This window comes from Lacerta agilis, chromosome 6 (assembly GCF_009819535.1).
Source record: "Lacerta agilis isolate rLacAgi1 chromosome 6, rLacAgi1.pri, whole genome shotgun sequence".
Classification (NCBI taxonomy): Eukaryota; Metazoa; Chordata; class Lepidosauria; order Squamata; family Lacertidae; genus Lacerta; species Lacerta agilis.
In genome coordinates this window covers 43430237-43457553 of record NC_046317.1, presented here as the reverse complement: position 1 = coordinate 43457553, position 27317 = coordinate 43430237, and the positions used below count along the sequence as shown (strand labels likewise).

At 42.4% G+C, this 27317-nt stretch overlaps 1 protein-coding gene across 1 annotated transcript; it reads left to right on the top strand.

Moving 5' to 3' along the window:
• The first annotated feature begins 3158 nt into the window (after positions 1-3158).
• On the top strand, positions 3159-27006 carry LOC117048426 (vitamin D3 hydroxylase-associated protein-like). Its single transcript, XM_033152229.1, has 15 exons — positions 3159-3658; positions 5538-5651; positions 7789-7929; positions 8477-8610; positions 10098-10304; positions 11523-11563; positions 12962-13086; positions 14544-14669; positions 15961-16058; positions 16800-16899; positions 22295-22338; positions 22615-22654; positions 23643-23751; positions 25498-25643; positions 26543-27006. Exons 1-15 carry the CDS (start codon positions 3254-3256, stop codon positions 26675-26677), a joined length of 1965 nt encoding a protein of 654 aa, XP_033008120.1. The 5' UTR covers positions 3159-3253; the 3' UTR covers positions 26678-27006.
• The last annotated feature ends 311 nt before the right edge of the window (positions 27007-27317 follow it).

Here is a 27317-nt window from a genome sequence, read left to right as displayed (position 1 = left end):
AACTCACGTGCTGCTGGCTGAGAGCCAGCAGACAGCAAAATTACATTAAGACAACAAAATGGCTGCAGGAGAGCAGCATGGCTGCAAAAAAAAAAAAAGAACAAGACAACACTGGAGCAAGACAACTTCAAGACTGAGAAAATGGCTGCATGACTCGGCTCTTTTTATGGAGTCAGCCAGAGCCACACTCATCTCCCAGATCACATGCAGGGGGAGGAAGCTCCAGACCAGTGGAACAGGAAGTTACACTGACTGGATGTCCCCCTGCCTGTGTCCACTCTAGGGAAATAAGGAAAGTTGCATTTAACTGTACCAATGGATTGCATTCCACACAAGGATGATGGGTGTTGTGGTCCAGTAGCATCTGGAGGGCCAAAGGTCAGCCATTCCTGCTGTCTGTGGCTGGTCAAATCTTTATCCTTGGCTGCATTTGTATCTGGGAAAAAGGAGATGCAATTTTTAGAGCAAAGTATGGATGTACATAGGTCAAAGTCTTCCATTGCCTTCTCCTATAGTAGGAGCAGTCAGTATGGTGTCCTCCTGGTGTTGTTTAGTTTCAACTCTCAAAATATACTGTTTAACCTTGCTATACTGTAACAGTTCTTAGAGGAGTAACTACAGAAGCTGTGATAACCATAGAAGCAAAAACAACAAGGATTTTAAGCCTTTAAGGAGGCACAAAAATCTTTGATGCAGAATACTGGAAGTGAAAAGAATATAAAGCCAATCTGGATGTTGCCAATTTTTGTCAACACTGATCTTAATCATAGAATTTTGCTGGATGACCACAGTCAGAGGAGCTCTTAACATATCTTTAAACCAGTTAATCTTTGGGGGAAAGGCATTAACTTCTGTATTTCATGGCTATGGAAAATTGTTTTTTCTTAGTTATGTGCAAAATGCTATAAAATAAAAAGCCATCATGAGCACCAGCAAAACATTCCTTGTATTCAGGACTTTCAACCCAAGATACCAAACTGTCTTCCTTCACCAGTCTGCAGTAAGATTATTAAACTATTTCAGTTATGTTTAAATAGGCTTGTTAAAAGAAACTCTTTAGAAATCCATTAAATCTTATCTCTGGATCAGCAAAATGTTTTCCTTTCCTGCATTTAAAAGTTATATACCAAAGAGCAAAATATGTGGTAGGGAGAGTCTTGCCAAGGCAGGAGGGAAGTACAAAGAAGTCTCTTATCTCACTAGGTAGTAGGTACAATGCCTGACCAACTTATTCCACTAAATTGGATATGCGATTTTTAAAAAATAAAAAAATAAAATGTTGTTCCCAAGTACAGTGAAATTCCTCTTCTGGAAGTCTCTTGGAAAGATTAGACGGCCTATTTTGAATAAATATGTGAAATTCAGCTTTACTAATCTTTCCACATCCCTTCTCACCACAGGCTCACATTCCACATGTCACTGTGATACAGGGTTTTCTCCATCTCTGACTTCATCACCAGGCTGGTCCATGCACACCAAGAACAGGGTGGGAGGGTGGGTGATTGAACGGCAAGAGGCTCCATGCGGGCAAGAGGCTGGGCACTGGGCATTGCTCCCTTTTAAAGGGGAGAGGTGGTCCTGCTCCTTGCCCAGGCCCCCTCCCCCCTGCTCACCTGATTGGCTGTCTGAGAAGCTGGTTTTTGCAGCGGGAAATGCACAGCCAGATTGGGAGGTCTTGCACACACACACACAAACAGTCGTGCAATATGATCCCTCATTCCCCTGACTCCTGGGCCACTGCACGCTGCTCCAGACAGCAAATGGTGGCCCCCACAAAGACACAGTAAGCCTATGTTGTAAGTAAAGCATTTTAAACTTACTTAGCATTATGTGCTCTGTTCATTGCAAGAGGGACAGAAAGAGGGGAGAGTTGCTACAGACTAAATGATATATGAAAAGCCTATATTCCCAAATTATATGACTGCTTGAGTTTTGTGAGTTTGAACTCTGCTATTGGGGGCTCTCTCCTGCTGTAGAGTGAGTTTAGCCCTACATTTTGAATTCAGGCAGCCAAGGGATCATTTTGTTATTTACCCCACACATATGGGTCACAGGGATTCATAACCCCCCCAATATGGAGATTCTGGTAACAGTTTGCCATACCTCAATTTAGGCCCCACCTGCACCCTACATTTAAAGCAGCATGAACAACCCCTTCCCCCAAGGATCTCTGGGAACTGCAACTTGTGAAGGGTGCTGAGAGACCCCATTCCCCACACCAAACTACATTTCCCAGGATTTCAGGATTATTTAAACCTTTCTGAGAATTGTAGCTCTAGTTCAGTAAATCTAGATTAGATTAATGCAATGTTAGATGGGGCTGCCTCTGAAGACAGTTCAGAAACTTCAGCTGGTGCAGAATTCAGTGGCCAAGTTGCTCACTGGGATAAGATGGTTTGAGCATATTGCACCAATCCTGGCCCAGCTGCATTGGATGCCAATTAGTTTCTAGGCCAATTCAAAGTAGTGGTTTTTAAGCCACCCTGTGATCATAATCTGAGGCCCTTTCTCGTGTTTCTCTTCGCAGGATGCCTGGACAGCGGCAACACGAGTGTGGGCCTTTTCTGTGGTGGCTCCCTGCTTGTGGAATGCTCTCCCCAGGGAGGCTTGCCTGGTGCCTTTGTTGCATATTTTTAGGTGCCAGGCAAAAACAGTCTTCTTCTCCCAGGCATTGGCTAATTAAACAATCTATGGCCTCTTAAACTGTGTGTGGGGGTTATTGTTTTTGTTTATTATTATTATTAGTATGTATTTTTATATTGTAAACCACTCTGTGATCTTCAGAAGTAAGTAAGTAAGTAAGTAAGTAAGTAAGTAAGTAAGTAAGTAAGTAAGTAAACCCAGCCATCCACACCCCAGATGTGCCTCTTAGCTTATCTAGAGTCCATTTGTGACAGTTCCTAAAACTGCAGCCAGCACCTCAGCTATCATTTGGCACATATAGATTTTCATCACATGTTGCCCTGGAAGTTAATTTTACTTGCTCACCATCTTATTTGATGAGTTGGGCTTGATGTCCTCTACTGCCCTGCAATTGTCTCCCTCATGCTCACACACCCCTGGGAAGATGATAAGGATTTTTTTTATAAACAAACCAACAAACAAACAAACCCTGGAATACCCTAGAATACAGAAAGAAACAGGTGGGTCTTGTACTGCTAAGATTAAGAGCTCAGAAGAATGTTGGAATGTTTGGGAGGATTCACTGACGAATGGCAAATGACGTGCAGTCTCTGTCAATCACTGCCTGGCTATGCTAGTGAGACACTTTCCTAAACTTTCTTCAGTCCTGGATGCACAAGCTTCTGTTTCCCAGTGGCTTGGAACGGATAGCTCCTGGGTGGGATTAAAATTCACCACCTGCTCCCCTTCCTCGCTGTCTTTGCTATTAGGAACTCACAGCTCTAGCAGCTCCCCCTGGTTGAGAGCTGTGAGCAGATTTCCCACTATGGCTCTAGACAAAGTGAAATCTCTCTTGCCTGAGGAAAGGATGGATGTCTGCATTGTGTCAGCTGTGCTTTGTGGTTCAGCCACTGCAATCTTGTTGGTAAAATGGGTGAATCAGAGGCGGGTGCAGAAGAAACTTGAAGAGGCCAAGAGCATGCGAGAGCTTGGCTTTCAACGGATGGAGAAAGCAGCAAGACAGTTTAAACAACAGGTGAATATATTTTAGAGGTTTCATATCACTTGGATATCAATTGGATAAAGGTTATTTTTTTTTCTTTGTATCAAAATTTCAGTGGGTCTCTTCTGGTACACTTTGCAGAGATGCTGCTGATTACTGAGGTTTGCAAAAGTGCTAACAGCATGAAAGATGGCAAATATTTCTAGGTAGTCTTACAGTGATGACAATATACTTTCCCAATATGTATATGTTGAATTTAACATAACTGCTCTTCCCCTGAAACCTCTGCTTTCCTATAAATCTAGTAGGATTGTGCAATCCATGCTTTCTCTGTTTCCTTCAGCTAAATTATTATGGGAGGCTCCCCCTGATTTATGCACCCTATCTAACTTTAGGAACTTGTTGGAATTGAGGCATACCTTGTGTCATGGAAAAGAGGGTATAAAGTTGCTTTCCTTTTTTCCCTCCTGCTGCATTTCAACTGGCAGCCTGAATGCAGCTGTCCCTGGCTACGTTATTAGCAGACTGTTAACAAATCATCTGTCATTAAAGAAAAGATACTTGAGCCTAAGGATTGCTTGGCAATTGCTGGTGCCTGTCAAAGCCCATGCTGCACTTTCATGCTAGGGGCTGGTATGTCTCTGGATAGAAGGAGCAACTCCTTCCCACTTGCCTCTCATTTTGCACAGGGGTTGGTGAAGAGAGTAATGTTCCCAGAGAGAACGTTGGCCATATCTATACATGTAGTGGTTAAGAGCGGTAGACTCGTTATCTGGGGAATGGGGTTCGCGTCTCCACTCCTCCACATGCAGCTGCTGGGTGACCTTGGGCTAGTCACACTTCTCTGAAGTCTCTCAGCCCCACTCACCTCACAGAGTGTTTGTTGTGGGGGAGGAAGGGAATGGAGAATGTTAGCCGCTTTGAGACTCCTTCGGGTAGTGAAAAGCGGGATATCAAATCCAAACTCTTCTTCTTCTTCATCTTCACAATGGTTCCTTACCTGTTCATTTTCACATTGAATGGGATCTTTCATGCGATGTAAAAGCTATGCATGGAAATCTAGTGGAATCTACTGGAGGTCTTCTTGCAACCTCATTAACTCAGAAAATGGTGGGAGTTGCATTGACAAAATTTGGGGCAGTATACCAGCTTACAGTTATTTCCCGTCATTTCTAATTTAGTGTGCCATGGTGGTATATTGAACAAAAAGCCACAGTTTCATAACACAACAAGGCATCGCAGTGTAAAATGAATGCTATAAATTGCATTACAACCAGTAAATCTAATGCAATAATCCTCATATCCGACTGCAGACCTACAATGTCCATTGTTAGCTTTAACTCTTCCTACTTGTGCTTTGTGGGAATACAGCCCAGAACTCTCTTTGGATGCAGAGGGAACCAACCCATCACCATATATTTACCTCTTTGGAGAAACTGTTCCAACCTACAGGCTCTGCTTGTGATACAGAACTGTTTCAGAACTCCTGGTGACCACAGTGCAGAGAGGAAGTGTGTAATTGGTTGAAATCAATATTTTTAAGTTGATATTTCAAATTCAAAATTTTCTTGTTCAGTTGTATCATCTTTTTAAGGATATCTTAGCTGTCGGATATGGTCACATATAAAATATTTCTGTGACTTGCCATGCAAAGCAGGGTGGAGATCAAGTTAGCTGCTAAAGCCTGGGGTCAGTACCCATTCCTGGTCATCAGTGAGCTGTTATTTCGCTACTAATTAGATATATAGTCATTGAGCACCCATGTGATGCTGCTGCTGACTGGCCAATCTGTAGCCTGCTTTGCATGTCTGAAAGTGCAATGTGTCCACAATGCTGTGTACTAATGTTGGTCTAGCAAGCGAGTGCACATGACATAGCAGTTTGCCAGCAATGTGTTTGCTCTCTGCTGCAGAACCCAGGAGTGAAAGCTGCTCCAATCCTAGCTCTTCCCCTTGTGGAACTGTCTGCAAAGTTGAAAGATGGCTCATTGTCTCCAGAAAGTGTTCTCTACACCTACATGGAAAAGGTAAGACTGCCTGGGAGTAATCACAACTGTCCATGGAGGCACAGGTCAATTCTCTGTCCAGGCAGCTGTTTACCAGCTCCATCTGGTACGCAGGCTGAGACTCTACCTGCCTGCAGACTGTCTCGCCAGAGTGGTGCATGTCCTGGTTATCTCCTGCTTGGACTATTGCAATACACTCTACATGGGGCTACCTTTAAAGGTGACTTGGAAACTACAACTAATACAGAAGACTGGTGACTGGGAGTGGCCACTGAGATCATATAACACTGGTCCTGAAAGACCTACATCGGCTCCCAGTTCGTTTCTGAGCACAATTCAAAGTGTTGGTGCTGATCTTTAAAGCCCTATACGGCCTCAGACCAGTATACCTGAAGGAGCATCTCCATCCCAATCATTCTGCCTGGACACTGAGGTCCAGCTCCGAGGGCCTTCTGGCGGTTCCCTCACTGTGAGAAGTGAAGTTACAGGGAACGAGGCAGAAGGCCTTCTTGTTGGTGGCACCCACCCTGTGGAACACCCTCCCATCAGATGTCAAGGAAATAAACAACTATCTGACTTTTAGAAGACATCTGAAGGCAGCCTTGTTTAGGGAAGTTTTTAAGGACTGATGTTTTCATTATATTTTTAGATATGCTATAAGCCCAGAGTGGCTGGGGAAACCCAGCCAGATGGACAGGGTATAAATATAACAACAACAACAACAACAACAACAACAACAACAACAACAACAATTACTTAAGGAGTGAGGCAGGATACACAATATACAAACTCAAAAGTGACACAGTACAAATGAGTTGTGTCTCTCAGCATAATGGCTCTTGTGCTCATTTTAAGGCACTGATGTGCAATATGCTAGCTGAAATACAGCTGTTCTTCAAAATGTGCACAGTTTTGTGGTGCAATTCTCCAGCCAAATAATATGTCCCAAAATGCACATGGTGGGGTAATTTGTGGGGAGAAAGTGCATATATTAGTGGGGAGAGAAAACACAAATACCGGTACATTATAGCAGGAGGAAATGGCTCTGCAAATATGTGCCTATTAGGCAAAACTGCATACAGATATATGAATATTAGGAAAAAATCACACTGAGGGGGGTGGGTGTTGTTTTTTTAATTGCAAAGTGATGTGAACTTCAGATTGGAAAAATGAGCTAGTGAGAGAAACTAAAATTGACAAATTCACCCATCCCTACTTACACATTACTGGTCTAATACGTTTGAATTAAGGTGATTTAGCTCACAGAATAATTTTGAATTTTAATTAAAAAAAAATTAAAAGTCTCCACCATTTTTCCTCTTTAGACCAAACAAACAAGACACTATTCCCTTATCCCAAAGTTCTTATATCCTCTGCATGCACACACACACGCACACGCACACTAAGCCAAGCTAATTCACATCCAGCTCCAATAAAAGTCAAATTTTGTGACCTGCACTATTTGTGCTAACAGCAGATCTAGGCCTGTCACAGTTACAGGTTCAATGGGAGAGTTTACTACCTTCCTCCCCACCCCCACCCTGCATCTAGGGCATGTATTGGACTCAGGCCTTTCATATACCATATGATCTGCATAGTTATTTTCAGCCGTGATAGGTTTATTATGGTCCCTAGCAGCTAAGCTACAAGGGATTTCCATTTTTGGAGCGACTTGGATTTCAGGCTTCTAGGGAGGAGAGCAGGGGCTTTGCTAAGTGGATCGAGTGAATGCGGTGCCTGCTTGGCAGCTGGAAGGTGCCATATGCAGAAGTGTATGCAATCTTGTGTGGTGCTGAGAATAGGCAGCAGATAGAGTGCTTTGTTTGGGTGTTTCTTTATACATTGTTTTTTGACACCTGGTGCCCCCAAAGCAGCTTCTGTAATAACAGCTGAAACCAACCATATCCTAATATGACCAGCATATATCCAGTTTCGACACAGTGAAGTGATAGGTGAACCCTATGCTACAAACTAAAGTTGGAACATACCCTTTTGCTGCAGTTTTCTGCTAGCATGCTTGTCTTGCATAATGATCGCAGATAAAACACTGCATTTGCAAGGTGGGAAAGAGACCTTCACAACATGAACAGTCAAGAAGAGAGCATATTGTCACAGTTTGCCTTCTTCTCCCACTGTTTTGTTTCTTGCTCATGCAAAGGCCTTGGAGGTAACCCGGCAAATCAACTGTGTGACCAACTTCCTTCCAGAGTGTGAGGAACAGCTCCGAGAGGCCAAAAAGGGGGAGAAAGGATTGCTTTATGGAGTCCCAGTCAGTATTAAGGAAGATGTGGCCTGCAAGGTACTTTCTGCCATTATCCCTGAATAATTGCAATGAGAGTAAGATGAGGAGGGCTCTGCAACAGAGTAAGCTTGTGAATTTAAAGCCAAGAGGAATATGTATATTTTTATATTTCTGTTTGTTTAGATAATATGATTATATCAGCCATGTGGGACACTAGTTGGGGGTGCGGGCGCCCCTATGCTTTGCCCACCTACAGTGGAACTGCTCCTCTCCCATAAGCATCACAAATTTTACCTTTAGTTATGGGCATCTGCATGGAGGGAAAGTCAAGGGAGAGGGCATGCTCATTTCTCACGCTATTTGTGTTATATTTAAAGCTCTACAAATGCTTCTTGGACTAAACTAATTCCCTCTAAATACTGTATATGCCTGAATTTACTCTTAAGTGAAATTTGATGATATTACCTAATGACTGGAGGGATTGTGGTTGTTTTCTTTAAAATAAATCTCACCTCTACTTTCTCGTCTAATGTTTTGGGTGGTTTTTTGGGATATGGTCAACAGATGTAAGGATGAGCACCTCACTTTATTTCTCTAATTCCAGGGGTACCCCAATACACTTGGCTTGGTGAAATTTCTAGACCATCCTGAGCAGGAGGACTCTGTGATAGTCAAAGTTTTAAAGAAACAAGGGGCAATTCCATTTGTAAGGACCAACCTTTCACAGGCCATAGTGAAGTACGTGTGTGTTTCTTTCCTTTGTTTAATTCTTCAAGGCAGCAGCTGGGCCTTAGCAGTCAAGGTAAATAATGGCAGTTTTGGTGGCTCTACAGCATCTGAAAACACAGAAAATAAGGAGCTTGACCTTTTCCTATCACTTTATCCCCATGCCAGGAAATGATGCACCTGGTAGATCACAGCTAGGTGCCATACAGACACAGTTTGACTCTCACTCAACAGGAAGAAATCCAAGTCAGGCTTCATGATAGAGGTGGGAGACCTGAGGTGCTACAGATGTTTCTGGACTCCCATCAGCCACAGCCAGCATGGCCATTGGTCAAGGGATTATGGGAGTTTCAGCTGAACAACATCTGGTGGGCCACAGGTTCCCATCTCTGCTTTTCAGGGTTAGTTTTCTAGGCAGAAGGGAGAGAAGTTTGAAGACCTACGGTGTGTTTGTGAAGATCGATTTCCAAGTGTCATCTCAGTACATGATTTACAGCTTTCATGACAAAGAACTGGTTGAGGCCCTCAAATCCAAGAAACCCAAAGCATGCTGGGCTGCTTCTTCAAGCCAATCTTTCTAGATGCTAGAACTGAACACATAAGAACAGACTGTACAAAGCACCTCTTCGCTGCAACACTTACCTAAGAATGCAAGAACAGTGCTATTGGATCAGGCCAAAGGACCATCTAGTCCAGCATCCTGTTCTTACAGTGGCCAGGACCTGAGTGAAGCTGCGCTTTCCTCACTTGTGATTCCCAGAAACTGGTATTCAAAGGCATACTACCTGAGATGGTGGAAGAGGTAGAACATACTCATCATGGCTAGTAGCCATTGATTGCCACCAACTTGGATGGCTTTAACAGAGGATTAGAGAAATTAATTCATGGAGGTTATCACTGCCTCTTGCAGAAGCAAATTCCATAGCTGAACTATGTGCTGTGTGAAGTATGTACTTTTGTCTGTCTTCCAGCATTTTAGCTCTGTTTGTACTGCACTTGTGGTCCTGTCCTTGGAGGATTCTGTTGTTGAATGTATGTTTATCCTATATATCTGAATGGTATATTGATGATAGCTGTATTCAAAGTGATAGCTATTGTAAGATGATAGCTATTCAAAGTGAAAGGCCCAGTGTTAATGGAATTGATACGTGATTATTAAGGGACAACCTTTACCAAGGAAAGCATTCTTTGCAACCTGATTCCACCATTCAGATATATAGGATAAACATACATTCAACAACAGAATCCTCCAAGGACAGGACCACAAGTGCAGTACAACAGGGATAAAATGCTGGAATACAGACAAAAGTATTCCATTAAACACGGCCTTTCACTTTGAATAGCTATCATCTTACAGGAGAAAGTGACACCCAGTCGCTAGAACATTTTGATAATAGTTTTGCTCTTGCTGCAATCCTTAACAACTGTGAGAATTGCTTGTGTACTCTTCCTTACTGGAGCATTACCGTAACTTACTAGCCCTTTTCCTTCTCACTCAGCATTGACTGTGGCAATACACTCTTTGGACAAACCTTGAATCCTTTCAACCACAAGAAAACCTCCGGAGGTTCTAGCGGAGGGGAAGCTGCACTTATTGGAGGTGGAGGCTCCATTCTTGGGATTGGGACCGATGTGGCTGCAAGTATCCGAGTGCCATGTGGCTTCTGTGGGATCTGCGGAATAAAACCCACTGGCTATAGGTTGAGGTAGGTCTCACAGGCTTGGAACCATCCACCCATAAATCATGTATAATCAACCAAGTGAGGAGCAGCAGAATTGCAGTTTAAAAGCAGACATTCTTGATACAGGTCGTCATTGTAATTTCGGAGAGCCCTGGGAAACTAGTTCTCTGGGTGATAAACCTAACATAATCCCTCTTAGTTAGCGTGATCAGGCATTTGCCAAGGCCCACCTACCATTCAGGGTCTCATTACACAACAACACCAAGTTCTTCACTCTATGTGGAGTGGGGGCATATAGAAGGAGGAAGTCCCATTGTGCAGGCAAAAATAATTGTACTAATCAGACAATTTCTCACTCAATGAACCCTTGTGTTTGGATATATTTTTTAAAAGCAGATTCTGAGGCTAAGCCCTGTGGAGTCTTGGCTCACATCGAAATCACATTGGTTTTACTTTTAATATGTATTTTGTGTTTTTATGTTGTAAACTGCCCTGAGACCTGTGGGTATAGGGTGGTATACAAATTAAATAAGTAAATAAATAAATAGATAACACCAAAAAGAGGTTGCAGTAAAGGGCTCCTCTTTGTCTAAGCAAACTTGGGTTATTGGCAAGTAACATTTGTCTTTTATGAGATGTGTTCAACTAAACTTTCAAACTATTTGAGGCATGAGGATATGCCAGTTTTCCAGGAAATGTGACTATATCTGTGAAAGAGGGGTGGGAGTGGGGGAAGGGAACTGCATTAGTAGCATAATTCCTGACTAAAAAAAAAAAAAAAGTGGGCAGTGCCACAGTCAGTATTAAACACAGGGAAGATCCAGAGCCTGTTTTCACTTAAAGCTCAAATCTCTCTGCAAATTTTTGTTAGTTCTGGTCTAAATTCTAAGAAGGGAAGTGAAATTGTTTGAATCCACAGTGTATGCAAGCTGCATAGTTAAAATATCAGGATCTGCCTCAGTGAGGGGTGGACACCAGATGCTGCCCTCCTCTGCGTAGTTTTACAGAGGCTCGGAAGTTAATTAGGAATAATGAAATGTGCCTATAACATTTCCCTATCAAATATTTTTAAAAGGAAGGTACTTTGCACAGAATTTCCAATGGCTTTCCAATGGCTTTCAGCTATTAGGAACATCCTTTGACGCATGTCACTTGCATTTCATGGCTTGGGTCTCTTTGGCTCTCTCTGTCATTTGGCTTTTCTCCATCATTAATTTACTTTTCCCGTTTGCTCTTGTGCAGCGTCAAAGGTGCTAGCACTCCTGTAGCTGGAATGAACTCAGGTGAGCAAGTCTATTGCTGATAAAATATAAGCGAGAGTTGAAAGTGTTACTTAGCTCATGGGAGAATTTAAACAAGCACAAGCCCTTTGATGGAGACCGCATTTTTCCGATAAGCAATAAACTTTTAGAGTTTGGGCTCATTTAAAAACAAACAAATGCAAATGCCATTCTATGAGAAGACCGGGTGTTAACGGTAATTTCTGATTTGTTTAACGAAGATCAGATGTATCTTAACTGGTTTTTTCTGGCTATATGTAAGGGGGAAATGGTGGGCATTTGTATTGCAATCTGAAAATTCGTTTAATTTTGCAAGATTCTGTGACAGATAGTCAAAAAATAAAGTCAAATGACTTTTGTGCCTGTTACACCATAGGAGCCAATTGCTAGGGGCCAAAAGGTCTTTGCCCCCCCAATAAAATATTTGTGGTCGCTACCGCCCCAAGTTGATGGGTATTGTCATTCAAATGGTGTGTGTGACCATGTCAAGTGATTGATTATGCAGGGTGGGGCTTACCTGCCCCCCAATATTTTATTCAAGTTGGCACCCCTGGCTCACACATATACTCTATGCAAATGTATGCCGACCTTAGGCTTTGTGGGATCTACTTAGTGCTTTTTATTACTAGAACCCTGAGATCCACAGAACCAGGTGCAACAGACATTCTGAGCTCTGCAATTTGTTTTGAAATCCAGAATGTGCAGTCTTTTCACATAAAAATCCTCTCCCCATCCCCAACGCTCTTCGGTGCAGCAGTATCAAGGGGAAGTCATTATATTGTTGCTGTTTAAACAATTGGGGGGTCAGATCTACTTAAAATCACCAGAAATCGACCTTCTGCCAATGGCTGCACACAAATACAGCCCCTGATAGGACTTGTAGTCCAAAAGGTGTGGAAGTTACAAGGTTGCAGCTGGCTGTGCTAAGCCATGGTTTTGCAGTATGTCTGAAATGGGTGTGAAAATTGCAACTCAATTCTTTTAACGTTCATACTGCAAAATTCATGGTTGCACATTTAAAACTTACCTTCTTCTTCTGGTTACCATGTAGCGGACCTGACTGCTCTGTTTTCATGTGGTGAAATGAATCTGTGAACACATTGTCACCCAATGAGATCTTTAGTTACCACCATATCCTAGAAAAACATATTTGTAGATGCATTTCAGAATACAATAAAATTGGCAGTTTTTGTGGATGGGATGACTGGGTGATCATCATGTGAAAACTGATGGGCCTGTGGAGAAAGTAATTCCAGAGTCCTTTTTTCTCCTCAGAAATGGCCCTTTGGCATTGTTGTGCACATAGAAACCCTAATAAATGGAAGGCAACTGCATGGAAATCATGCTACTAGCACTCCTGTCTTTTTCCCTATGTTCAGAGGTCTTCCTCTTTTGTTCCAGTCATCTCCGTGACAGGCCCAATGGCAAAAGATGTGGACAGTCTGGTTCTGTGCATGAGGGCCCTCCTGTGTGATGAATTATTTCGCCTGGATTCATCTGTGCCCCCAATTCCCTTTAATGAGGAGGTAATGGAATTGTGTTCAACAGTACACTGAAGTAGTTGATTCACCATAGGCTTTTAATGCATAATGAAATTTCCTTTTTAGTGGGGGAATCTCAATTTTTGTCAATGCTGAGATATCAGTGCATTCATGCTGGTGTCACCATAGGGATTTTACACTCTATAGCAGCAGTGAGTGGAGCTGTCAGCCAAGGAAGGAGCAAAGGTCTAAAGGATAAAGCCAAAATGGAGGCCCGGGGTGAAGTTTGTTTGAAATCTGAGGTCTGAAACCCTTTCGCAATGAAAGAAGGAAAAACTCGAGCTTGGTCTAGGTATCAGGAGGGAGAAATCTGAAGTCAAATCTGACATCTACGTAAGGCTCAGGAGACACATGAGTCAGTTTGTTATCTCTCTAACAACAACACAAAGCTTATGACTCCACCTGCAAAGCACTAAGTCTAGTGCCATCTAGTGACTCAAATACATAATGATATTTTCCACACAGAGGAGCTGAACAATGATACCTATTGCATGGCTACACGAATAGTTTAAGACAGGAGCAGGACTTTCTGTTCTTCAGGTATCAGCTGAGGTTTCTGGGTGTTCTGAATGTGGCCCTGAATTTTCAGGTTGCTTCATGAAATGTTATTATTTGTACCCCGTCCATCTTCGGACGGCTTCCAACAAAATAAAAAACATAGTAAGACATACACAAAACATTAAAAACTTCCAATACAGGGCTGCTGTTAGATGTCTTCTAAAAGTCGCATAGTTGTTTATCTCTTTGATGGGAGGGTGTTCCATAGAGTGAGTGTCACTACCAGAAAGGCTCTCTGCCTGGTTCCCTGTAACTTCAGTTCTTGCAGTGAGGGAACCTCCAGAAGGCCCTCGGAGCTGGACTTCAGTGTCCGGGCTGAACGATGGGGGTGGAGATGCTCCTTCAGGTATACAGGGCCAGGGCTGTTTAGGGCAGGGGTCAGCAACCTTCGGCTCTCCAGATGTTTCGGACTACAATTCCCATCATCCCTGACCACTGGTCCTGTTAGCTAGGGATCATGGGAGTTGTAGGCCAAAACATCTGGAGAGCCGAAGGTTGCCTATGCCTGGTTTAGGGCTTTAAAGGTCAGCACTAAAAAGGAAGGAAGTGAATACTCCATCCCTTACAGTCCCTGAATTGATGTGATCCTTTGCACTGTGTCAACAACTATTCAGTTAACAAGATGGCTGAGCTCAAGAAATTAGACTGTTTTAAAACCAAAGCAGAGTCAAAATTATCCAAATGCCACACCTCATATGATAGTGGTACCCAGGGAAGGGCCTCTGAGGGAGATTTTAGCACATAGATACATGGGGAGATAAGCAGTCCGTCAGGTATCCTGATCCCTAGCTTTCACCCTCACCTGAGCTGTGAAAAGCCATGTCACCTTCTTCTCATTGCCCTGGTGACTAACACTATGTGATTACTCTGGTTCCTCTCTGCAGATTTATTCTAGCTCCCGGCCACTCAGGATTGGCTACTATGATGGAGATGGTTATTTCGAGCCCTCTCCCAGCATGAGGAGAGCTGTGCGGGACACCCGACAGTTGCTACAGGAAGCAGGACACACGGTAAGCTCTGGGCCCATGGAGAGCTTTTTCTTACATTGCCTGAACTTTAATTTATATTGAGTTTGTTTGCTGCATTTTCATTGCTTTAATTTTATTGGGTTTTATAATACATGTAACAAATCAATAATAATAAGAGATGGCTAGTTATGCAGAAACAATGCGCACTGCCAGCAAGAACATTGATTCTTGATCTTTGTAAATGATGCAGTGTAATGTGCTATTTGTTAATTAAGAAAAAAAGAAATAGCAAGTGGAAGATGTGGGGAGCAGAGGAGAAAGAAACTTGATGAAAAGTTGCTATGGGAAGGAAGCAGAAGGGGATAATAAAAGTAAGGAATTTTCTTCATTGTTTTCTAGAGCCATGCTAGTCTACTGGCATTGTTTTTTAGAAGATGCCTGTCACCACTGAAAATGTACCCATTGGATTGCTGCATGTAACATACAGTTGACTTTTGAGTGTACACACCCTAGGTTGTATTCATCTTTCTTTTACACAGAGTAGATCTATTGGATTTAGTAGGCCCAAGTCATACCCTCCAACGAAAATAGGGACGTCCCATTCCATAATGATAATTTTACTATTTATACCCCCCCCCCCACATCTTACTGGGCACTCTGGGCAGCTTCCAGCATGTATAAAAACATAACAAAATATTAAACTTTTTTTTTTTTTAAAAAAAAACTTCCCTATACAGGATTGCCTTCAGACGGCTCAGGGGTCAGATGACTCCATACCCTCCAACATTTCTCCAATGGAAATCAGGGCATCCTAAGGAAAAGAGGGACTTTCTGGGATCAAATCAGAAACTGGGACAGCATCTGTAAATTAGGGACGTCCCTGGAAAATAGGGACACTTGGAGGGTCTGCCAAGTTAGTAATGGTTATTAATTCCAATTAGTCTGAGTACAATTTAGTTGAATACCGTCCTATGTCTGTATACCAGTTACCAGCTACTGGCTGAAACTTACATTTCCAGTTTTCTGACATTAGACATTCTGCAGGTTCCAGAGTTCTGCTAAGTTGACATTTTCTGGTACTTAGTCAAGCTTGTGGCTGCACCTGCAGCTATAGACTGGGCTGCAGAGTAAAATTCTAGACAAATGTTAATAGAGGCCTGTGGAGATTAGACAATAACATTCTCCGCCAAGAATGTGTATCCAGGCAATATATAGGTTCTCCTTTCCTTTTACTGATTGCAAAGAATCACATGTATAAAAGCAGAATGATAACTGCATATATTTATTGTATATTTTTGTTGCCTTTAAATATTTCCCTTGTTTTTCTCCTCAGCTTATACCTTTCACTCCTCCTCGAATTGATTTTTTGGTGGATGAGCTCTTCACCAAAGGCCTCTATGCAGATGGATGTTCAACATTACTGGAAAAGTTGTAAGTAGATACCAAGACGTATAGACACATATGTAGTGTATGTGTGTGTTTATGGGGAGACACCTAAAGTTAGATAAAAAACTTTATGAAGAAGAGATATCAAGGCTCTTTAGTGGGAAATGATTAGGAACAAAAGAGGCTTATTATTTTTATTTATTTAACAACAACAACAACAACAACAGAGGCTTATAATAATTATTCCAGATTGATTTGAAAAATCTGGTGTAACATAGTAATTATAACATTCAAATATTATAGAAGAGGAAGTAATGGCCAAAACACATTTCTGGAATGGCTTTTAGAACAGCAGACACTTTTTATTATGTTCTGGAATAACAAATGTCAATAGAATATGTATCCATAAAAATATACCGGTATATTTTTAATTGTGGTATTATCATGTATACAAGTATTGTGCAGATAACAATGACAATAGGTTGTGGAACTGAATTATACTGTGTTTCATAAAATTTATAAACGGGGGGGGGAGGCTTAAATTAAATTATGTTCTTGTTGGGTGGGGGTCTTTGCTAAATTACTGAAAATTCCATTTCCTTCAGGAGTTGATTATCTGCCCCTCAGTCATGCTTTAAGTTTGAGATTCTGCATTTGTCTATCAGGGGTTTTTAACTGCAATGATAGTAGCTGTAGCATAGGCATGTCAATGCAACAGGTAAATAGCATTTCCAGACATTATCGTACAGCACAGAACCTGCTTTCTTCCTCTTTTTCCTTTGCCAGTGATGGAGAGTTTGTGGATGCTACTTGGACAAACCAGATAAATTGTTACCGGTTGCCAAATTTGCTGAAAAGGATCCTGGCTCTCATTTTAATGCCGTTGGTGAGTCTCCAACTTGTGAAACAGACATACAGACTTTCTCCATATATACCTTTGTGTATGCCAAAGATAAGGGACTCGGGTGGCGCTGTGATCTAAACCACTGAGCCTCTTGGGTTTGCTGATCAGAAGCTTGGTGGTTCAAATCCCCGCGATGGGGTGAGCTCCCATTGTTCAGCTCTTGCCAACCTAGCAGTTCAAAAGCATGCCAGTGCAAGTAGATAAATGGGTACTGCTGTGGCGGGAAGGTAAACGGCGTTTCCGTGCGCTGCTCTGGTTCACCAGAAGCGGCTTAGTCATGCTAGCCACATGACCTGGAAGCTGTACGCCGGCTCCCTCGGCCAGTAAAGCGAGATGAGCAGCGCCGCAACCCCAGAGTCGTCTGTGACTGGACTTAACTGTCAGGGGTCCTTTACCTTTACCTTTTTATGTCAACAATATTGCTTTTCATTTATATGTCCCCCACTTGCCTTGCCACAGGGGCTTTCCAGGTGCCCCAAACCACTCCAAGTTAAATCTGTCCCTGTGTGGTGTTCACCTCCTCTTTCACTGCCTGGGGCCATCATCATTCCCAATAGACTAATGGAGCTCAACAATAGCATCAGTAGCAGCTGGTGGACTGCAGCTTCCCAACATTGCACATTGCTGCAGCTTACCATGAAAGAGAGATTCAGGGAGATCACTGTGGTGCAGCTTGCGGTGGTAGGAGCATCAGATTCACCCTGCAGTTTGCAGAGTTCTCTGCATCTCCCTCTCTGAGTAACGATGCACAGTGTTGGGAAGATGGGAAAGCAATGTTCCACCAGTTTCTACTGAACAGGATTCTCAGCCAACTTTTGCAGGAAAAGTTCAGGGAAATAAATCCTTCTAGGAGGTTGTAAGGCAAAAGTAAGGAGTGCAACTTTGGGATTGCTGGCAACACTCTTGTATGTTTTATTTCCTCTTGGTAATACGATCATGGAAAACCTCAGATGCTGCCAGATAGCTAAAGGGAGGCTGATCAACCCTCTGTGAGCTGAATATTTGAAGACTTGCTTTTCAGCTAGGTCTGGTGTGGGAGCTCAGAGCCTAAGCTAAGAGTACAGCAAAGAAGCCATTGGCTGCCACAACACTAGGTTCTCTACTTGGCAAAGTTCCTTATGCTCAAGGTTTGATTTAGTCCACAGGAGGAAAGTGAGCCTAGGTTCATGAGCAGATAGTAAATCATTAGAAATTGAAAAGTACAGAGATGGGGGCAGGGATTGCAAGAGATAAGAAACCATGAGACTAGAGATGCAATAATATACATGTTTACCTGGGACTAAGTCATAGAATCATTGAATTGTAGAGTTAGAAGGGACCACGAGGGTCATGTCGTTCAACCCCCTGCAATGCATGAATCTTTTACTCAACATAAGGCTTGAACCCACGACCCTGAGATTAAGAGTCTTATGTTCTACCAACTGAGCTATCCCATTCCAATTGAACTCAGTGTGCTTACTTCTAAGTTGACTTGCCAAGGATTGCACTACAGGTAGGATGGAAAGGAGAGACTGCCGGGGCAAGGATTTTCAAGATCCAGGGCAGAAAATGCCTCTGTTTTAATATTTTGACCTATATTCCAAAAATGCCTATGAATCTTGATTGCCAGGGAGTAAATCTGCAAGGTTGCTCTAGCATTCTTGGAAATATGCTGAAGCCTTTGTTATGCATCTGAAAATGAGATTGCTTACAGGTTCCTTAACGGCACAGGAAGCTTATGACTCCCTATTTGCATTGATTGCTATTGTTATATTTAAATCAGAACGTGGCTCTGGATCTTTAGAGCAAGCCATGTTCCATTTCCTTCCAAGCTGAATCGTAATGCAAACTAGTATATTTGATTGTTTCCCTCATACAATGTCTCAGAAATGACTGTTTCATTTAGAGCTCTGTCGCCTCAGTCAATCTTGTTAACTGAAATCAAGTTCTAGCTGCCTTCCTTATAAAGCGGAATAACCAGGGTGGAAAATCATAATCTAAGAATAATGACTTTGATGCAGCCAGTCTCAGGTTTTCATATGCTGCTTTTTGATGAGCCCATCCTCTGCAAAACGATCAGGTTTGAAAGCCAAGTGGAGAAAATAGAATTGCCAGAAATCTCCCCCCTCCCCCTGTGCAATAACTTTTTTCTTATTGTCCCCCCCATATGCCACAACACATTCTTTTTATCATGACTACCCACTCGAAAAATCTCTTGATAGTCAAAAGAAAAAAGGCAGGCACAAACTGCAGCTATAGTTGTGAACTTTCAAGTCCCACTGATTTCATTAAGTGAATTAAGCATGAGTGTTACCCTCTTCTTTTGAAACTAGTGCAAATAGCTTTGCCAGGGTTGAGCGCAGTTGCTTTTAAGAGGCTGTTTGTGAATTGCACAGACATGAATTTACCAAATTGTCTCTATCAGTTTCAGTTTTTATCCACAAAGTGTGGATAAAAATGAAAGGGAGGGTATGAGAGAAGGGCCATTCTGATTTTGCGGCATGCATAAAAGCCAACATGATTGATAACTGAATCTTGCATAAATATTGATGATGAGAGCAAAGGGTTGGGAGAGTCATTTGCTTCAGTTTGCATTTAAAGGTGCTCTTTCCCAAGCAATATGTGAACACAGTCAACTTTTGAAATCCGCACTAATCTGAATTTTGCAATCCATGTACTAAAGTGTGCATCGAAATGCAAATATTAGTAAAAATAGATGAAAAATGCATTATATTAGTGGGAAATGACTTGCAAAAATGTGCATTTTAGGCAAAATTACATCGAAAGATCCGTGCATTAGGTGAAATTCCCACAAAATCTATGATGAATTTTCATGAGGACCTTGAAAAAATTCAGAAAATTATATGGAGATGTGAACAACTAAAGAAGGAGAAACTGAGAGAAGCTGAAATTGACAGATTTACCAACCTACCGGTATGGGGCAGTAGCCTTCACTGCACCTGAGAGCAACAGGCCAGCTTAGCGGGTGCAGAATAGGCTACATGGCCTAATCAGCTCAGTTCTCCAGCACTGCAGCTCACTCCCTGCTTTGCCTGCTTGCTACCTGCTCAGACAAATGCTGCAATGCCTTTGTGGCATCAGTGTGCATCACATGAGTAGACCAGTGCTTGGGCACGTGTGATGCCTGCTGGGATGAATAGCCTAGGCCGGCTTCCTGGTTCTGGCCTGCTCAGTCAGACCCTCTCCTAATGGCATTTTCTGTGATCCATTAGGGAAAGGTGACAAGGTCAGACAAACAGCTCAGGCTCATCCCAGCAACAAGCAAGCATCACTACTGGCAGAGCCCTAGCTCAAAAGCTGGGACTGAAGGGGAACAACTGGAGGAGCCACTGCTGCCCTCCAGCATCTGTTGCCTGAAGTGGTCTTCTCACTCTGCCTATAAAGAAAAAAAGGGGAAAAGCTAAAGGAGCCCTGGACGGTTAAGTCCAGTCAAAGGCAACTATGGGGTGCAGTGCTCATCTCGCTTCAGGCTGAGGGAACCAGTGTTTGTCCACAGTCAGCTTTCTGGGTCATGTGGCCAGCATGACTAAAGTGCTTCTGGCACAATGTAACAACGTGACGGAAGCCAGAGTGCATGGAAGCGCTGTTTACCTTCCAGCCACAGCGGTACCTATTTATCTACTTGTACCCCATCCTGGGGATTCGAATCGCCGACCTTCTGATCAGCAAGCCCAAAAAGCTCGGTGGTTTAGACCACAGCACCACCCGCATCCCAAAGACTGCCTAATGGGAGGGCTGGTCCTGTAAAAAGCATGGCTGCTGGAGAGACGTTTGGATTGCAAGAAACCCTTAGCCTTTACTTGACCTTAACTTCTTCATCATGTTAAGCACAGAGGGAGCAGATGCTTTTTGGGTAGGTGGGGTACATGTGACAAATTTCAGCCAACTATGAGGATAGGAAAATGCTGTGTAACTTGAATACACAAATGCTAACAACAGGATGGTAAGTTGCAAAACAGCTTTGCAAACAGTGCAATTTTGCAATGCCAGTGAATTTTAATCCATATTGGGCAACTTTTAAAAATGAAATTTACTGGGATCCACTTATGGAAGTCAATGGAGACTGACAGGTCAAATGGGATCACTAGTAGTAGATGCTAAGGTTATAAGCACTTACCAGAGTAAACTAAAAGTAGTCAAAATATTACAATTGTTATTACTAGTAAAAAAATTATGAGTGTTACTCTTTATTCCCATATCTTGCCCTTTCTCCTGAAGGAGCCAAGGGTGACTGAAAACAACTATACAGATAAAATCAGTAGAAACAATGATATTGTTGTGTGAAGTTTGTCTGAAAGGGACCTGGGCTTATATCTGGAGGGATGTAAGAAGAAGAAGAGAAGAAGAGTTTGGATTTGATATCCCGCTTTTTACTACCCGAAGGAGTCTCAAAGCGGCTAACATTCTCCTTTCCCTTCCTCCCCCACAACAAACACTCTGTGAGGTGAGTGGGGCTGAGAGACTTCAGAGAAGTGTGACTAGCCCAAGGTCACCCAGCAGCTGCATGTGGAGGAGTGCAGACACGAACCCGGTTCCCCAGATTACGAGTCTGCCGCTCCTAACCACTACACCAAACCGCAGTTGAGTGTACTTAAAGTAATTCTGAAAGTCTCCCTTTTTAGAAAGTACCTCCACAAAACTGCTTTTCCACCTCCCCTCAAAAAACTAGTTGGGGATCTTGCACAAAAGCTTTTAAAAGATGTTAGTGATTGTGGAAATATTGTGAGTGTGAATTAACACCCCTTGGGAGCTCATGATTTGTGTGCACTGACAAACCCTGTGGATCATTAGTTTTTAGTTGAATAATGATATAAGTCAGAAAGTCCATCAGTTTCTTTAGTAGAACGCTCCAATGAATAATTTACGAAGAGGATTTACCTCTCATCGAAACCCCATCAGCTGTAATTTGCAACTTATCACTTGGACACTTTTCTAAAAGCTGCTCTGAAGATAGCATCCAGATGGATAGACGTGGGACTATATGTATAGGTGTACTATTCCTTCCTTTCTTATATTTATGCCCCACTTTTCAGTCATGCTTGGGTCCCACAGGAGTTAACAGTTTGCACACAGGAACAATAGAGATACATTGGTGTGTGCATGATCGTCTATGCTGGGACCTAGCAATTGGTGACATAGTTCCAGGTACATCCCTGGGCACACATGGCAGTGAAGCGTAGATTTGTTCCTGGGACTTTTTGTCTCAAACCAGCTTTTAATCAGACACGTAGGAAAGTTTAGTCCTTAATATATTTTTGAATTCAGCTATGACTTTTGATCAAAGCATGCTGGATTCCTAATGGGAAAAGGTGGTGTATAATAATAATAATAATAATAATAATAATAATAATAATAATAAATGTATTCCCTCTCCCAGTTCCCACGAATCTCTCGACATCTGAATGCCCTTATTGGAGTAGGGTAAGTTAATTTTTACACGATTCTTAAATGGATTCATTGTGAAGTACTCAATATAATCAGGGATTTTGTGTGGAATACCAATGTTGTTAAAACTTCACAACCACTGTTGTGAAAAATGATATATCCATGGTTGTGAATGTACTGTGTGACTGCATCTGTGCTGAAAAGTGACTATATGGCCCAAATGGGCAGTTCTAGTTAATTTTCTCTGAGGAATTTTTTCCCTCTTGTTACTGTCATGAATTCTAATCTGCATGCCTTCTGCGAATTTCCTAGGTCAGTGAAAAACTTCTGGAAGAACAACGTTGACCGGATGGTAATTTTGTTTTCTGGTTAAAAGATGAAGAAAAGTGCCCAAGTGCTCAAATTCTCTCTGCCCCCAATCAGTGCTCATCAGAGAGAAACCTGTTCAGCAAGGGGCGGTTTCTTGGGAAAGTGTGCATACAGTCTCCCCATTGGGTAGTTTGTGTGCCTTTCATCACTGAGAGCAAGCTGTGCAAATAATAGTTACTTCACAATCCTATATTGTTTGATTCTGGAGACTGATATTAATTGAAAGCTAATATGGTCCCTAGAACTCCAGCTACAGCACCATCAATGATGCTGATCTATGTTAATACTGTATTCCACAGTTCTGGTCTATGTTAACATACAACTGATGGAGCTATGGTGTGCTGTTATGTACACAAGCAGATAGTTTAAAGTGACCCAAGAGGGTTAGGCCAAATGATGAAGTGAAGAGCATTTTTGACAGAGGTCGAACTGATGATAAAGTACTAATGGATGAGCAGGAGCCATGCAAGAATGAGTAAAAATAGGAATCATGCTGAGGGTATGGAGATCAGCAGTAGCATGTCAATCATCTCCCAAGTCTTCTGCATTTGGAGTGTCTCAGTCTTCTCCTGATTTGTTTGTAGTAGTAGTAGTAGTAGTAGTTAGTAGAATGGTTGTTTAACTCTTTGACATTTGACAAGTGGGCATTCCACAGATGTGACAACCAAGAAGGACTTCTGTCTGGTTCCCTGTATTTTCACTTATTGCAATGAGGTAACCACCAGAAGGTCCTTGGAGCTAGACCTCAGTGTCTGGGTTGAACAATGTGGGTGGAGACACCCCTTCAGGTATAGCACACTTCAGCCTTTTCTCCACAGCTAAAATGACTAGAACCCTGTAGAGCTTCTTAGGATTTTGTGTTGATCAGCAACAAGTAAGGATGTAAATGCATTTCTGTTAATAATGAATTCACACTGATGGTGGCATTTTGTACATAATAGCCACTACCTTCTCTTTGTATTTCTTCCCAGGCTTACCGTGATGAATTCATTGCAGAATGGAGGAAGTTGAAGCTGGATGTTGTGCTTTGTCCAGCTTTGGGACCAGCTTTTAATTTGGGATATGCTGGCAAGCTATTTGGTACCAAATAATACATCTTATCTGATTTTCCAGTGTACATGCTATTATGTTGATCCTGTTCCCTTGGCTTGTTGCATACTGTGGATTAAATTATGTGGCTTTCTCTGAACTGACCTGTAGAGCAACCTGCTCTGAGCAAAGGAGGAATAGATGATGGCCATCTTTCTCTTCCAGCCTTAGGATCCAAATATTTATAAAAGTTTGTGGAGAGAGGATATATGGGCCCATCTAGCCACATTGTGCCATCCTTGATATCTTCCATATTTCCTGGCAGATGATCCCAACTTGGCAGGAGATGGATGTTAGAACATCCATTCACTAATACGTAACTGTCTCCTGCTCAGTAGTAATCAGGCAAAAGGAAGAAATTATTGATAAGTGTGCATTTATTAATCCATTTAGCTATGGTTCCTTCAAGGGGCATAATGAATTTGAAAAGTGGTGACAAAGATTTGTAGAGCAGGGCTATGAAGCAGGAACACACTACTACAGAACAGGTCCCATTATCATCATCACCACCACCATCTATTGTACCGGTATTTATAACCTACCCTTCAACCTGAAGGATACCAATATGGCAACATGCGTAAGTGTAGATTCACTTACATTGTATCATGCCATACCAGTTGGGATGGGCTCCTTAACCAACTAAGGTATAGCTAAGACATTAGTCTAGCTTCACCCAGGACATAATATTCTGTGAATCTGTAAGGTACTGCTAGCAGAACTGTAGCTGGGTTGCATTGTAGTCTCACAACCCATCCCTTCTTCCAACACTATTGTGAGTAGATGGGATTTTTTGACTGATGCATTAATTCCTTGATTATTCAATATTTACCTTGCATGAAAATGTACTTATACTTTGGTACTTTTCCTTCAACCGGTGTCAGTGAGAAAATATTATCATTGTTATTTTATTATTGGAATCAAAAGGTGTATTGAGTGAGTAGAAAGGAACTTCTGCCTGTGCAAGGCAGCCCCCTTGAATTCTGGCAACCCCCTTTCTCTTACTTGCCCTGGTCTCACACCATTAAAGATGGAGCAGCTTTGGGGAGACCACGGGGGCACTAGTGGTGAGAGGATCCATATTAACCTTGTTTCCTGAGTGGAGTTCTGCTCACTCTTCTCTGGACCCAGTATTATTAATCCCACAGAACAAAACTGAGTGAATTAAGTCTCATCTCCTTTTAAAAACTTCAAGGCAAGAAGATTCCAACAGATTTCAGCTTGACCAGATCTCTCATGGTTGCTTTTACAGTTAGGAAGAATGTGCCTGTAGGCAAATGCCATATTTTCGTGGCAATGATAAGAAAGCTCCCTCATTCGTATTCTAATTTTTTTCAAGGCTTCAGGCTTTGATCAAACCAATTCTTCAGGTTCCCAACATGCTTGAAGCCAAACCAGGAAAAACCAGTTCCTCTTGGGCTGATTCCATGGGTGTGTGCATTGTTGATGTGGATGCGTCTAGGCAAATATCTGAGAAAACACTTGAGTGAATCAACACCTTTCTGAGCCTCCTTCCCCTGAACAGTTGTGTGACTGTTCTTAAGGTTATTTTAGATTAGTTGATAAAGTAGCACAAGGCAATCCAGCAGTGCTCTGCCATGTCAGGATCATTTTCTTTTTCTTTATGGTGTGTTTGTGCAGAGAATTATGCACTGCGCTCTTATTGCATTTGCATGTTGGTGTCATGAAACAAAGGTCTGGTTCTGCAAAATGAGAAGTATTGTGTGTTGTATTTTCCAGTTGCTACCACTTACACCCATTTATACAACGTCTTGAATTTTCCGGCCGGAGTTGTCCCAGTTACTACAGTGACACAGGCAGATGAGGAAGAGCTGAAGCTTTACAAAGGGCATTATGGAGACCCCTGGGATAAGAGGATGAAGGAGGTCAGTCAATAGTAACCAAGGCAAGGACAGTGCCTAGAAGTTGCACCAAGCATGGGGAACCTGTGACACACACACACACACACACACACACAGAGAGAGAGAGAGAGAGAGAGAGAGAGAGAGAGAGAGAGATTGTTGGACTGCAACTTTATCCTGTCCATTGGTCATGTTGGTTGGTGTACAGATTGATGGGAGTTGGAGTTCAACAGGTTCCTCAACCCCGCCGAATGTCGTTGGGGCTTTGTTTGCTGTACAGAATTGTAGCAGATTGACCCTTCCTTGCTTCCCTCCTGAAATTAGGGAAATTTTGTAGCTGGTTAACACCGCCCATTAAATTGGAAAGCTGGAACTGCTTCACTAATATACCTTCATTGGCGGCTTCTGATCTGAGTAGGATCTTAGTTATTGCCAGACAAAAGTACATTTTAAAAGTAACTTGTACAGCCTTATTCTAAGTGTGTTAATTTGGAATAGGTTCTAAACAGGTTAATGTGATTAAATTGTTTCCTATAAGAGCATTTGACATCAAATCTCTGACCTGGGTAAAAAAAAAAATCACAACCATAAGGTCATGGAGCGCAATTATTAGCAATATTCCAACGTAAGTGACTTACGTGTAGGAAAATGTTTTTATAAACAAATTCATGGGATGCAGCTCCTAACCAAAAGCACTAAACCCCCACAGTCCTGTGCTCAGATGTTGGAAATCTATTCTGAGCATTTCCATTATCCTGTTGAAGATAGGCCTCCTTATTGCCCAGTAGATCCTGAAAGTCTCAATCAATTCAAAAGGGAGGCACGCAGGGAGAAGTCTGAAAGCCACGAGCTCAAACTGGCTGCTTCCCTCCGTAATGAAATACGCTTTGTGATATCATGCTGCCTTTGTATCTCTCCGGCAGGCTGTCGAAGGAGCCATTGGGCTCCCCGTGGCTGTCCAGTGTGTGGCACTGCCGTGGCAGGAGGAATTGTGTCTTCGGTTCATGAAGGAGGTGGAGAAAGTCTCCCGTGAAAGGAGGGGCAGGAGGAAAATCTGATCCTGTCGGAAAGGAGCACTGTATCTGCTAAAAGATCTGCTTCGTTGACTACTTTGATGTACCTGCTGCATGTGTACTGAACATTGCTTGGTCTGCTCAGTTACATTTTCATCAGTGTGTGCTAGAAGACAGTTTTGAAGAGAATGTCAGAATGTTAATATGTAACGTAGTGAGCAGTGAACCTTTAACAACGGTATGCAAATAGGAATGCTTAAAAGATGCACACCCCCCCAATGTTCTATGGGTATATTTTGACTAGCCTCGTGCCCCACTGTGGGTATTTTGGTTTCTTCTACTCCATTCGCTTTTAGACTTGGATAGTGCAATAATGTACAGGGTGAGTCTTTTGAAAGAGGCCCTGTGGAACACGTGTACTCTGTATCCACGGGGCCTCTTTTAAAGGACTTACCCTGTACTTCTTGGTTTTCTGCAGAATTTGCCTCTTCATCCCTACAGGAAATTCCCTACAGGATACAGTGGTACCTCGGGTTATATACACTTCAGGTTACAGACTCCGCTAACCCAGAAATAATGCTTCAGGTTAAGAACTTTGCTTCAGGATAAGAACAGAAATCGTGCTCTGGCGGCGCAGCGGCAGCGGGAAGTCTCATTAGCTAAAGTGGTGCTTCAGGATAAGAAC

Bases quoted from the DNA above. Each gene is read 5' to 3' on its own strand.
- LOC117048426 (XM_033152229.1), top strand. From the start codon at position 3,254: ATGCTAGTGAGACACTTTCCTAAACTTTCTTCAGTCCTGGATGCACAA. The intron at 3,659-5,537 runs GTGAATATATTT...TCTCTGCTGCAG, and splicing joins CAAGACAGTTTAAACAACAG to AACCCAGGAGTGAAAGCTGC. The intron at 23,752-25,497 runs GTACCAAATAAT...TGTATTTTCCAG, and splicing joins ATATGCTGGCAAGCTATTTG to TTGCTACCACTTACACCCAT.